General features: G+C 44.0%; 1 protein-coding gene across 1 annotated transcript in view; it reads left to right on the plus strand.

The window, feature by feature from the left end:
- BRCA1 (BRCA1 DNA repair associated) overlaps positions 1 to 12,744 on the plus strand; it is a 72,951-nt gene extending 60,207 nt beyond the window's left edge. The window contains exons 19-23 of the mRNA XM_066364066.1: positions 2,742 to 2,825; positions 7,022 to 7,076; positions 9,541 to 9,614; positions 10,404 to 10,464; positions 11,605 to 12,744. Of these exons, the coding sequence (XP_066220163.1) occupies positions 2,742 to 2,825; positions 7,022 to 7,076; positions 9,541 to 9,614; positions 10,404 to 10,464; positions 11,605 to 11,729 (399 nt within the window). The 3' untranslated portion in view covers positions 11,730 to 12,744. The remainder of the gene's footprint in view (positions 1 to 2,741; positions 2,826 to 7,021; positions 7,077 to 9,540; positions 9,615 to 10,403; positions 10,465 to 11,604) is intronic.
- Positions 12,745 to 13,894: the final 1,150 nt, after the last annotated feature.

The following is a 13,894-nucleotide window of genomic DNA, read 5'->3' on the forward strand; positions in this document are numbered from 1 at the left end:
ACCCCGGAGGGGCAGAGCATCGGCCCCTGGTGGGCGTGCTGGGTGGATCCCGGTCGGGCGCATGTGGGAGTCTGTCTGACTGTCTCTCCCCGTTTCCAGCTTCAAAAAAATTTAAGAAAAGAAAAGGAAAAAAAAAAAAAAGAGTTCTGCATCCTGACTAGGAAGGAGGTGGAGCATCAGACTGGGATGTGGAGGACCTGGGTCAGGACCCCAGGGTCACTGGCTTGAGCATGAGCTCATCTGGTTTGAGCAGGGCTCACCAGCCTGAGCCCGCGGTCGCTGGCCCAAGAGGGAGGGTTACTCGGTCTTCTGTGGCCCCCTGGTCAGGGCGCATGTGAGAGGTCAATCAATAAGCAACTAAAGGAGCTGCAGCGAAGAATTGATGTTTCTCGTCTCTCTCCCTTCCTGTCTGTCTGTCCCTATCTGTCTCTCTCTCTGACTCTCTCTGTCTCTGCCACACAAAAAAAAACAAACCCTGGGCTTGCCTGGTCAAGGCACATATAGGCGTTGATGCTTCCTGCTCATTCCCCGTTCTACTTTCTCTCGAAAAAAATAAATAAATTTTTTTAAAAAGAGGTATGCAGAGCAGACCCTTGCCAGGTAGCTCAGTTGGTTAGATTGTTGTTCTGATACACCAAAGTTGCAGGTCCGATCCTTGTCTGGGCACATAACAAATCAACTAATGAATGCATGGATAATTGGAACAACAAATCAATGTTTCTCTCCCTTATTCTCTAAAATCAGTAAATTAAAGAAAAAAAAAAAGAAATTATCTTCCTTCAAAGAGATGTTACTCTATGATACTGAGAAAGTAAGAGGTAAACAAGATGAGTGTAGGAGGAGGAATAATTTTAGAATAGCCATCTAAGAGCTGCTAGTGACAGCAGATCGGAAAACATAGCAAAACCATTTTAAACTATTAGGTGCTATTCAGTATATTCAAGTTAAGTGACATTTTTGTTGGTTTTAACTTTCATTCAGTGGCTTATATTATTGGGAGCCTACTATGTGCAGTAAATAAGACTGATAAGTCTGTTCTGGTCGAATTCTTGTTCTGTTGAGGGAAGATGCATAATAGTAAAGATCATTTGAAATACCTATACATTTTATGAATAAGAGGTTTATAATTGACCGGGGACAGAGATTGACTACTTTAGTTAAGGAGACCAGAGTTGGTTCTGAAATGTTTGAGCTGAAACCTAAAACACAAGAAAGAATTGTTCTTGAAAAACGTAGTTAACAAGTATAGGCAGAGGAACAGTAAGCATAAATAAAGATCATGTGGTAGGAATGAGCTTGTTTGTTAGAGAAAAATAGACTAGTATAGCTGGAGGGTAGTAATTGTTGAATAATATGTGTGAGGAGCAGAGGTTAGACAAGGGGTTGGAGAAGGTCAGAGACAAGGGCCAGGTTAGGTAGGATTTGATGTAAGTCATGGTAAGGAATTTGAATTGTAGGGTAATTTGAGACATGAAGATGGTAAGAAGAGGTTGTTTTGAGATATGGTTTGGAGATAAGACTTACGAATGGGTTAAATTTGGAAGCTGAGATAAAGGGAGTAATTGAGGAGGTGGCACTTAGATTTTCACCTAAACCATGGGATGGATGTTAGCAGAATTGAATTAGATAAGGAAGACATGGGGGAGGTGTATAGTGGGAAGGGGGTTAGGATCAAGAACTATATTTTAAATTATATCAATAATAAAATTTTAAAAAAGAAAGCTCGCTTTAGATGCATAAATTTGGGTATTTATACTAGGTATTCAGGTAGAGAGGGTAAGTAGGAACAGGGGTATAGTCAGGCCTATACATTTGAGGGTCATTCCAAATAGATGACATATTTAGACTCTTCTCACTCAGGTGACTAGGAAGTGTTAAGTGGTTTTTTCCTAATATCAGTCTGTGGTTATACTATCATGACTTTATTTTATTTATACTCTTGGCAACAAATATGATCTTCCCCTATAATTTGAGTATCAGTCAGAATTGTTTCTAAGCATTCTTCCCCAAATTTCTCCCAAAAGCTCTAACCTCCCCAATCCTGTTATTCTTGTCTTTGACCAGGAAAAATAGTGATTATGAAAAACCTTTTTCTTCAGTGTATTAAATGTATATTTTATCATTTTGATTTCATTAACTTAATCTCTCAATGAAAATATGAGAAGTTCTTAGATGGTAATACACAATTGATTTAGGGGATCAGGAATTCTCTAGTCATCTTTATAACAGCACAGTATTAGCAGTTTAATCTAAATGCTAAGTGAATGTTTAGAGAGGAGATAGATGTTGAAAATTAAAATACATTAAGTCCCATTGAAGTGAAAAGCCAATTGTTAATTTCTGCCCACAAAGATTTGCTTCAGGGAATTGATTTCAGCAGCTGAGATCCTGGTCATTTTATCCAATCTACCAAAAAGAATGATTTTTCCCTGACCTGTGGTGGCACAGTGGATAAAGCGTCAACCTGGAAATGCTGAGGTTACTGGTTCAAAACCCTGGGCTTGCCTGGTCAAGGCACATATGGGAGTTGATGCTTCCTGCTCCTCCCCCCTTCTCTCTCTCCCCTCTCTATAATGAATAAATAAAATCTTTAAAAAAAAAAAAAAAGAATGATTTGGGGGGAACAGTCAGAATATTCCCTAGCAATACTAAACTCCTTAAATATGACATATCTACTCTGTTTCCATTGAAGGAGGCTTTTCTTTCTCTGATCCCTGTGGTTTGGGTTGGGTTTCTTTCAGCATGATTTTGAAGTCAGAGGAGATGTTGTCAATGGAAGGAACCACCAAGGTCCAAAGAGAGCAAGAGAATCCCAGGACAGAAAGGTAAAGCCCTCCTCCCCCATGTTCACAAAAACCCCACTACCCCTCTGCATCCCTGCGCCCTTAGTTCATCTTTTAAGTGGCATTGCGTACTGCTAGGTATTTTCGTGTAGGCTCTTTTTTAGTTCTTGCCCAACAAGGTGAATAAGTATTATATCCATTTTATGAATGAAGGAACTTAGAGGTTTAGAGAACCAATATAATTTGGTCCAGTCTGGGGTTCAAATCTCAGCTAAGTGGCAAAGCTGGGATTTGAAACAGATATGAATGTAGTAAGCCTTTGCTCTTTCCACTTCACCATAGCTTCTTTCTCTAAAGCAATGTGGTGAGTGCTGTGAAGGGGATGTGCACAGTGCTGTCTATGGGTGCTACAAGAGAAGGGATTGATAATCAATAGCTAACATCTTCCCTGGCCGGTTGGCTCAGCGGTAGAGCGTCGGCCTGGCGTGCGGGGGACCTGGGTTCAATTCCTGGCCAGGGCACACAAGAGAAGCGCCCATTTGCTTCTCCACCCCCACCCCCTCCTTGGCCTCTGCCTCAGGCGCTAGAGTGGCTCTGGTCGCGGCAGAGCAACGCCCCCTGGTGGGCGTGCCGGGTGGATCCCAGTCGGGCGCATGCGGGAGTCTGTCTGTCTCTCCCCGTTTCCAGCTTCAGAAAAATACAAAAAAATAAAAAATAAAATAAAAAATAGCTAACATCTGTGTAATGTTCACTGTATGCCAGTTCTAAATGCTCCACCATATCTGAACTGATTAACAATTTTACAGCAACCCTATGAGACGTGTAATAATTATGCCTATTTTATAGATGAGAAGATTAAGGCTCAGAGAAGTGGAGTAAGTTGTTCAAGCTCACATAGCTAATGTTGAACCCAGTCAGTCTAGCTCCAGAATCTGAGCTCTTAATGACAATAATATAGTTTCTTAGAAAATTATAGAAGGAAAAAATAGGTTATTCTAACATCTTTGACAATGAAGGCCTAGAGCCTCAGGAACAATCAGTGACATTTCCCAGATCAAACGATGTAGCCAAAACTATGTCCTCCTCTCAGGGAGAAGTCCGGGCAAGATTTCACACCTGCCTGGCATGCCTGAGCCAGCAGCTTTCTCGGGTCCCTGGCTGAGTGCTTATGTTCCCAGTCTGTGTTTCTTCCTATTTCAAGTGGGCACCGCCAGGCATTTCCGATCATTCCCCTGAGGAGTGCCTTCCGTCCCTTTACACAACTTGAGAGAACCAACAGAGGTGATTTTCCGAGGAAAACTGCTTTGGGAAATGATCACAAACCAAGTCCTAGAGCTCTGAACTCTTGGGATCAGCCCACACCTTCTTAACCTATCAAGTAACTTCCAGATGCAAAGGGAAGCTGCTTGCCCTGTTTCTGCTTCTGCCATCACCCCATTTTTCCTGCATTTGGGGTGGCAGAGATGGAAAGTACCTGGTCAAAGTAATGACATTCTAAAGATGCAAAGTATCACCATAATGTTTTCCTGTGGAAGAGAAATGTGTTTTTATTTATTTATATATATATATTTTTTTGTATTTTTCTGAAGCTGGAAACGGGGAGAGACAGACTCCCGCATGCGCCCAACCGGGATCCACCTGGCACGCCCACCAGGGGGCGACGCTCTGCCCCTCCGGGGCGTCGCTCTGTTGCTACTAGAGCCACTCTAGCGCCTGGGGCAGAGGCCAAGGAGCCATCCCCAGCGCCCGGGCCATCTTTGCTCCAATGGAGCCTCACTGCGGGAGGGGAGGAGAGAGACAGAGAGGGAGGAGAGGGGGAGGGGTGGAGAGGCAAATGGGCGCCTCTCCTGTGTGCCCTGGCCGGGAATCGAACCTGGGACTTCTGCACACCAGGCCGACGCTCTACCACTGAGCCAACCGGCCAGGACGAGAAATGTGTTTTTAGAGGGGAAACTTCAAAAACAAATTTTTTTTTTTTTTTTGACAGAGAGAGAGAGGGGGACAGATAGGGACAAACAGACAGGAAGAGAGATGAGAAGCATCAATTCTTCATTGTGGCACCTTAGTTGTTCATTGATTGCTTTCTCATATGTGCCTTGACTGGTGGCGGGGGGCTTACAGCAAAGCCAGTGACCATGCTCAAGCTAGTAAGCTCGTACTCAAGCCAGCAACCTTGGCGTTTCAAACCTAGGTCCTCCGCATCTCACAGTCTGACACTCTACCCACTGTGCCACCACTTGGTCAGGCTCAGGTTTCTTATCTCACAGCTAGACATTCTCCTCAATGAATATCAGCCTGGATAGAGAAAAAAATCTAATCTTCTATACTTTTTACAGCCACATTTGGCCCCAGCTGGCTGCCCAGGGAGAACTTTTAGTATTATGAGCAAATAGGTCCTGTCAACAGGTTGGGGATTCAGTTTATTCATACAGTGACAATGGCAGATGGAGGCTGTCCCTTAAAACAAATAGATTTGCCTTGCTGTCCTTTCGCATTCCTCTGGCTGTAAGTAAAATGGGGGCTTGGGGGGGGCATTTCTCAAAAGATCGTCATGTGCTTTTAGCTTCCTGAATTTTCTCTACCCCAGTCTTATATTTGAAGTGAGATGGGTTCTAGGCCTAGGCAATTTTCTTTTTAGTGGAATGGGGAGAAAAGAAGAGGAGGAATAAAACAAGTTACTCAAATAATATATAGCCAGCCAACTGGCACAAATTTAGATTTCTTACTTTAAATGATACCCAAGTCCTTCCCTAAGAACCAGCTTTAATGCATGTGTAAGAATTTGCCTGCCTAAAAAAAAAAAAAATTTCTGTTCAACAGAGTAGCCACCAGCCACATGGGGCTGTTTAAATTATAAATAATGAAGATTAACTAAAATATAGTTCTATATTTAGAATAAACATAATTTTATATTTAGAATATAGAAGTTTAGTTTCTCATTCATTCTAACTACATTTTAGTTACTTAATAGTTCCTAATTAATATAGATTTTATTTTTTTTTTTTTTTATTTATTGATTTTAGCAAAGAGAGGAAAGAGGAAGAGAGAAAGAGACAGAAACATCAATCTGTTACTGTATATGTCCTGACCGTGGATCAAATTGGCAACCTCTATTCTTTGGGACAATGCTCTAACCAACTAAGCTATCTGGCCAAGGCACAAATTATTAATACAAATTATAGAACATTTCCATCACCATGGAATGTTCCTTTGGCCCCTAGGAGGTGCAGTGTGATCTGTGTCTGCTGGAAACCAGGTGGTCAGGCCAGCTCAGCGAGGAGAGGCAGAGCTATGCTTTACTTCCTTGCTCCTGAATGAACAGTGGGCATTCTCAAAGCAGTGGGGAGGCAGGAACAGGTGCTCGGACACCAGACGCAGGTCAGAGGAGAAAAGTGAGTGTGTACATGTAAAAGAAACGTAGAGCTGTCTGCCAGTTAGGGTCATGGTTGGTTAGCGCTGATGGAACAAGTTTGGGTAAACATCAAACATCAGTGAACAGCTGAATTTCTTGCCATTAAACAAAAGGACTTTTTTTGCCCCTCTAACAAGAAGTGAAGTCACCTACCTGGAAAAGGTCATCAGGGAAGATCCTGGGCCTGATTGGTGGCAAGGTGGGATGCTAATCCCCTGAGTGACAAAGCATGACTGTAGAGTGGATCAACTGCATACACACTTCAGAAACATCTTCCACGCCTGGCCTGTGTGGTGCAGTGGATAGAGTGTCCACCTGGAACTCGGAGGTCTCCAGTTCAAAACCCTGGGCTTGCCTGGTCAAGGCACATACAATAAGCAATAAATGAACAAGTAAAGTGAAGCAACTATGAATTGATACTTCTCATCCCCACCCCCTGTAAAATCAATAAATAAAAATCTTTTTAAAAATCTCCATTTTGTGCCCTGGCCAGATAGCTCAATTGGTTGGAGCATCATCCTGAAGCACAGAGGTTGCTGGTTCAATCCCTGGTCAGGACACATACCAGAACAGATCTATGTTCCTCTCTCACTCTCTCTGTCCCTTTCTCACTAAAATTGATAAATAAATTTTTTAAAAATTACATTTTAACAGTGTTCTGGACATTTGTACTGTTTCTGGGAAGTAGCAACAGAAATCATCAAGTGGTAAAGAAAAGAAAAAAGAAAGCTCTTCATTTCTGAGTCTCTTTATGTTATATTTTTAAAAAACTCGTACTCTCAAAAGTAATGTTTCTTTCTCCTTAATCCCTGTTCCTTTCTTCCAGATCTTCAGGGGCCTAGAAATCTGTTGCTATGGGCCCTTCACCAACATGCCCATAGGTAAGAGACTGAGAACCCGCGAGTTCGGCACCAGCCTTTCCCTTACACAGCGAAGTGTTATGGGAGGGGGCATCTGATAAGGCAGGGGTCCCCAAACTTTTTACACAGGGGGCCAGTTCACTGTCCCTCAGACCGTTGGAGGGCCGGACTATAAAAAAAACTATGAACAAATCCCTGTGCACAATGCACATATCTTATTTTAAAGTAAAAAAACAAAACGGGAACAAATACAATATTTAAAATAAAGAACAAGTAAATTTAAATCAACAAACTGACCAGTATTTCAATGGGAACTATGCTCCTCTCACTGACCACCAATGAAAGAGGTGCCCCTTCCGGAAGTAAAGCGGGGCCGGATAAATGGCCTCAGGGGGCCGCATGCGGCCCGCAGGCCATAGTTTGGGGACCCCTGTTATAAGGGTTCCTCAGGCTGGTGAGAGGATAGTTTGTTTCTCTATCACCTGTCAGACAAAACTGTTGTTACCCTATGACAAATAAAAAACTGGCCCTGGCTGGTTAGCTTAGTCAGTTAAGAGCGTTGTTCCGAAACAACAGGGTTGTAGGATTGATCCGTGGTCAGGACACACTCAGGAAGCAACCAGTGAATGCAAAACAGAGTGGAACAACAAACGAATGCTTCTCTCTTCTCTCTCTGTCTCTTCTCTCTCTTCCCCCCTTCCTCTCTCACTAAAATCAATTTTAAAAAATCAATCAAAGAATGCATAAATAACTGGAACAACAAATTGATGTTTTTCTTTCCCTTTTCTTCCTCTGAAATCAATAAATTTTAAAAAATATATCTAGAACACAGTATATTCTGTGTTCAGATGGGGTAGAGGTGCTCTTACAGCCCTTTGGTCTAAAAAGGGGTGAAATAAGTTAGGGAGAAAGTTTTGCTCTTCCTAAAAAACCTTCATTTGATAGTGAAAAAAGCACAGCAGCTGCACAGCCCTGTGAACCTGGATGCCCCAGAGAGGCCCGGACCAAGGGAAGGCTTGGTGAACACTTTCTAAGTGATACTGAATGTGATGTTATGTTTAAGAGTGTTGTAGGGCTTAACTCAAGTTGTGTGGTACTGAGGCCCTGGTGTATGTGTATAAATGGTTCTTTCCAAAATGAAGACTTTACCCACCTTTACTTTTGGGCCCAGTTCTGCCCTAGAGAACAGGCCCTCTTAGAAGAGAGCCTGGCAAAGTAATTTTGCTTGTGTGTTCTTTACTGATTATTGGTTGAATTTTTATGAAATTTCCACATGCCACACATAGGTTTCTCAGTATTTTTGTACTTTGGTATAATGAAAGCCAGGGCCTCTAGCAGGTATCATTTTGGAGTTGAGTCAGCTGACCTCGGAATACTCAGAGAAAGTGGAGTACCTTAGCAATCCCTAGAAATGAGTTGATAGAAACAAGCACCCAAAGGGACCCAAAAGCCACCACCCATTGGTCGGTTCTTCTAGTTTTCCACACACACACACACCAATACCAAGGCTCCATGGTGACCCTCGGTAGTCCAGAATTCTGAATTTAACCTGTGTCCAATATAGTCACTTAAAAGCAAGTCAGCGGCCCTGGCCAGTTGGCTCAGTGGTAGAGTGTCAGCCTGGCATGCAGAGGTCCCGGGTTCGAGTCCCGGCCAGGGCACACAGGAGAGGCGCCCATCTGCCTCTCCACCCCTCCCCCTCTCCTTCCTCTCTGTCTCTCTCTTCCCCTCCCACAGCGAGGCTCCATTGGAGCAAAGATGGCCCGGGCGCTAGAGTGGCTCTGGTCGCGGCAGAGCGACGCCCTGGAGGGGCAGAGCATCGCCCCTGGTGGGCGTGCCAGGTGGATCCCGGTCGGGCGCATGCAGGAGTCTGTCTGACTGTCTCTCCCTGTTTCCAGCTTCAGAAAAATACAAAAAAAAAAGCAAGTCAGCACCATTCTGACAGCCTAATCTCATGCTGTTGTGTGAAAGAAAGAAATATTGTGTATCATCTGACTTCCAAGTGTACCAGCTGATGGGCTGTCTCTGTGCAGGATGACAAGTGTTTTTTTAATGGATTATCTTCCCATCTCTTGATATTTACAGTGATTACCACTGAGTATGATGCTCTCTGTGGCCATAAGTATCAATTACCAACAAAGAATTAGGCAAAGAGGGAAGGAAGACAGGTGGGTGTTTTTTCACAGTATCTTGGTCAGCAATTTAGCAAATTAATGGAAATTAGATTTTTTTCCTTGTGTTTTATTTGAGAGATATTAAAGCTTATCTACCAAGTGGCCTTATGGGGACTGATAACCAGAGTAGGTAGCATATAAGTAGCAAATACCCCTCTAGTTTAAGGCCTTTCTGTCTTTTTTGGGTAAGGAGACAGGGACTCCCACTGAGAAAACTTGCTATAAGCCTTCATTCAGAGGAATATGGGGTAGGAAGCCCAGGTTAAATGTGTGGATTACTGTGGTGATTTTCTCTCTAAATGCTTATTTAGATCAACTAGAATGGATGGTGCAGCTTTGTGGAGCTTCTGTGGTGAAGGAGCCTTCAGCATTCACTCTCAGTGAGGTAAGCATCTGGTGCCCTGTCCGAGGGAGAGGACACAATATTCTATCTGGTGATTGAGCGAGGTGGCACACATCAGTCCCTGGGAACCCCCCCTCCACACCTCAGTGCAGCCTGAGAAGCCTCACGTCACCCCAGCCTTCTCTAACCATGTATCTGTACCAGAAGACATTTTTAAGGGAGGAGTGGCGACCCAAGGGCTATGAGCATTTAAAAGGTGAAAGATTTATGCAATCTGAAGAGAAACCAGAGTATAGGGGGCTGTGAGCATTTAATACTGAGGGAAGTCCTGACCAGGCAGTGGCGCAGCGCATAGAGCATCGGACTGGGATGCCAAGGACCCAGGTTCGAGACCCCCGAGGTCGCCAGCTTGAGCGCGGGCTCATCTGGTTTGAGCAAAGCTCACCAGCTTGGACCCAAGGTTGCTGGCTCAAGCAAGGGATTACTCCATCTGCTGAAGGCCCACGGTCAAGGCACATATGAGAAAGCAATCAATGAACAACTAAGGTGTCACAATGAAAAACTGATAATTGATGCTTCTCATCTCTCTCTGTTCCTGTCTGTCTGCCCTATCTATCCCTCTCTCTGACTCTCTCTCTGTCTCTGTTAAAAAAAAAAATTCTGAGGGAAGGCTCTACCTGTAATCCTTGCTATTTGCTGTGTGCCCTCCCCCCTCCTTTTGTGCTTGCCCCACAGTAGTCTGCTTCAGCACACCACCACAAAGTGGTGACATGACTGTTCCCAAAGTGCTGTTCTGATACCCTCAATGTCATTTCCTTCTGGGGCATGCAGGGTACTCACCCAGTTGTGGTCGTGCAGCCAGATGCGTGGACAGAGGACAGTGGCTTCGATGGTAAGTCTTGCTGTAAGCAGTTATCCAGGGGATTGGAGGGGCCAGGTTAAGTGTGCAGATTACTGTGGTGATTGTAGGTCTAAATGCCCTGTTTAGATCAACTGGGGTGGATGGTGCAGCTGTGTAGGGCTTCAGAAGGCCACAAACATGTGCTTGTGTCATATGGAGTCCTGTGAGATGCGTTTGATTCACTACAGGTTAGCAGTGCTGAATTAACTCAGCTCTCAGTGCATTCAAGGTGCTCAATAAATATTTGTTGAATGAATGAATGACTAAAATATCCTTTTAGAACTTTTTTGTTTTATTTTGCATTATAAAAGTAATGTATTAATTATTTCCATTGCGGGGTTAAATATGAATTGTTCATCACATGAAATAAAAATGCACACAAAATGCCTCACCAGTGGTGGCACAGTGGGTAGAACATCAATCTGGGATGCTGAGATCCAGGTTGCCAGCTTGAGCCTCGGGGTCACTGGCTTGAGCGCAGGATCATCAACATGATCCCAAGGTCACTGGCTTGAGCAAGGGGTCACTGGCTCAGCCTGAGCCGCTCCCCCACCACCCATCAAGGCATATATGAGAAGCAATAATTGAACAGCTAAAGTGATGCAACTACAAGTTGATGCATCTCATCTCTCCTGTCCCCCTCTCTAAAAAAAGTGAGGGAAGGTAGAAATGAACACAAACAAAAGAATCCCAGTAATCTCTCCACTCGGAGATGATCACCATAAAATTTTTCCGGACGTGTGTGTGTGTGTGTGTGTGTGTGTATACACATATATTTTATACAAATGTAATCATGCTCATCATACTGTTCCGCTTTTTTACTTAAGATATTGCAAATATTTCCCCATCATTAAATTGCAAGGCTGTTTTGCTCTCTGATGACTTTTCCTTTAACAGATTGGAGCTAATGTTAATAAAATTGTCAGAAGCTGTAGGTTTTTACCAGCAGTTACTCCTTGGGCTTCTGAGTAAGGTCCTGTGTTTCTGAAGCATTGCTTAATAAAATCAACACTTTTGCTTCTGTCTGAGTAACCCTAAGAACTCTAGTCCAGGTTCCTGGACTAGATTGGCTTGAATCTGATCTGGGAAAATGTGAATTGACACTAATCTACTTGTGTTCTGTGTCCTCAGTGATTGGGCAGATGTGTGAGGCACCTGTGGTGACCCGAGAGTGGGTGTTGGACAGCGTAGCCCCCTACCAGTGCCAGGAGCTGGACCTCTACCTGATACCCCAGACGTCCCGGAGCTGCTGTTGATTTCCGTCAACTTGTATAGTGTATATATAGAGCCTGTCTGCACAGGTACCCAGAAATGAGCTTAAGAAATAGCCTTTTTCCAGGCCCTGGAAGCTCCTCTTTAGTCCTTCCACAGTCCAGGTTACTAAATATTTTATGTACATCAGCCTGAAAAGAACTTCTGGCTGTGCAAGGGTCCCTTAAAGATTTTCAGCTTCAAGTCTCCCTTTGAAATCTGCCATGAGCACAAAATTGTGGTAATTTTTCACCTGAAAAGAATTTTAAACGCCACCAATTGAGCAAGATGCTGATTCATTATTTATCAGCCCTATTCCTTGAACTGGGGCTGTCGGCTTAGAGCTGGGGACACAGTAGCTGGGCTCAGGAAAATAGATGTTTCCCCTAACTTTGTTTCTCTAAAACCCTGCGTTCATAAAGGCCAGGAGCCAAACCCTTAAGTAGGCGAGTACTTAGGGATCTGTGATGTGACTTAAAGTCAGAACAGTCCTTGGGCAGCTCTCAAATGTTGGAGTGGAGCGTTGGAAAGGGAATTAGAGGCAGGCAGTGGGTATGAATGTGAAACCTGAGGGTTAATTAAGGGAGTCATGCTGCCCCTGATCTCCAAAAATCTGAACAAGCACTGGTATCCAAAGAGGAGAGTCTTCTAATTCCCTGTTGGTAATAAATAAAATATTTACTGATGTAGCTCTGATATATAACCCATTGCTCTTAAAATGTAAGATCTCTGATAGGAATATTTCATGTCTGAAAGTGACGGATCCCACCAGGAAAGGAGCTGTTGCTTTCCTTAAGGTAATTTTTCTCCTTTTGCTCGCTGTTGCTGAACTGTACAGCTTCATAAATAATTTTGTTTGCTGAAGGAAGAGAAAGTATTTTTCATAAACTCATTATCTGGGACTGTTTATGGATGTTGGAAGGACTAGTTCTTACCCAGCCTCCCAGTTTATGCGGGCAGTGCAGACTTGATTGTACAAAATATGTTTTGTAAGTATTGTGCTGTTCACCTGCAAATAAACTTGGCAGCAAACACTTCCACCATGTCTGACTGTTCTTAATGCTCACGCCTACAGGCTTCTCAGAGCCTTTTCACTGTACTTTAGTCCAGTTATCTATACAGTGGGGGTAGTACTTATTATCAGTTCTGTAGGTCAGAAGTTGGCTCAACTGGTTTCTTTGTTTCGAATTTCACAAGACCAAAATCAATGTGTCAGCAAGGCTGTGTTTCTTCTAGAGGCGATGAATCCACTTCCAAGCTCGTTTCATGTTGTTGGCCACATTGTTCCTTGCAGTGGTAGTGTCTCTGTCCCCTTGCTGGCTGTTGGCCCGAGATCATCATTAGCTTCCAGAGTCCACCCACATTCCTAGGCTCATGACCCCCTACCTCCATCTTCAAAACCACAAGTCTTTCTCACATTTGAATTCTCTCTGACTTCTGCCTCATATAACTCCTGCCAGAAAAATTGGTTTTAATGGCTCAAGTGATTAGATTGTGCCCACCAGGTAATCCAGGGTGATCTCCCGTCTTATGGCCCATAACCTTAGTTATAGCTGCAAAGCCCCTTCACAGCACTACCTAGATTTCTGTTTGATTAAATAACTAGAGGACAGAAATCTAGGGAGGACATCTTTAGAATTCTGACAGACAGCCACTCGTGTGTGTGTGTGTGTGTGTGTGTGTGTATTTTTCCAAAGTTAGAAGCAGGGAGGCAGTCAGATAGACTCCCGCATGTGCCCAACTGGGATCCACCTGGCATGCCCATCAGGGGGTGATGTTCTGCCCATCTGGGGCATTGCTCCATTTTGACAGGAGCCATTCTAGCACCTGAGGCAGAGGCATGGAGCCATTCTCAGCACCCGGGCCAACTTTGCTCCAATGGAGCCTTGGCTGTGGGAAGGGAAGAGAGGAAGGAGAGGGGGAAGGGTGGAGAAGCATATGGACACTTCTGTGTGCACTGGCCGGGAATTGAACCCAAGACTTCCACACACCAGGCTGATGCTCTACTGTTGAGCCAACCGGCCAGGGCTGACCCGCTCCTATTTTTAATATGCTTAATCCACAGGTAATAGTTTGTCATTTCTTGCCTGACCTGTGGTGGCACAGTGGATAAAGTGTTGACCTGGAATGCTGAAGTCGCTGGTTCAAAACCCTGGGCTTGCCTGGTCAA

This window comes from Saccopteryx leptura, chromosome 2 (genome assembly GCF_036850995.1).
Source record: "Saccopteryx leptura isolate mSacLep1 chromosome 2, mSacLep1_pri_phased_curated, whole genome shotgun sequence".
In the NCBI taxonomy this organism is placed as follows: Eukaryota; Metazoa; Chordata; class Mammalia; order Chiroptera; family Emballonuridae; genus Saccopteryx; species Saccopteryx leptura.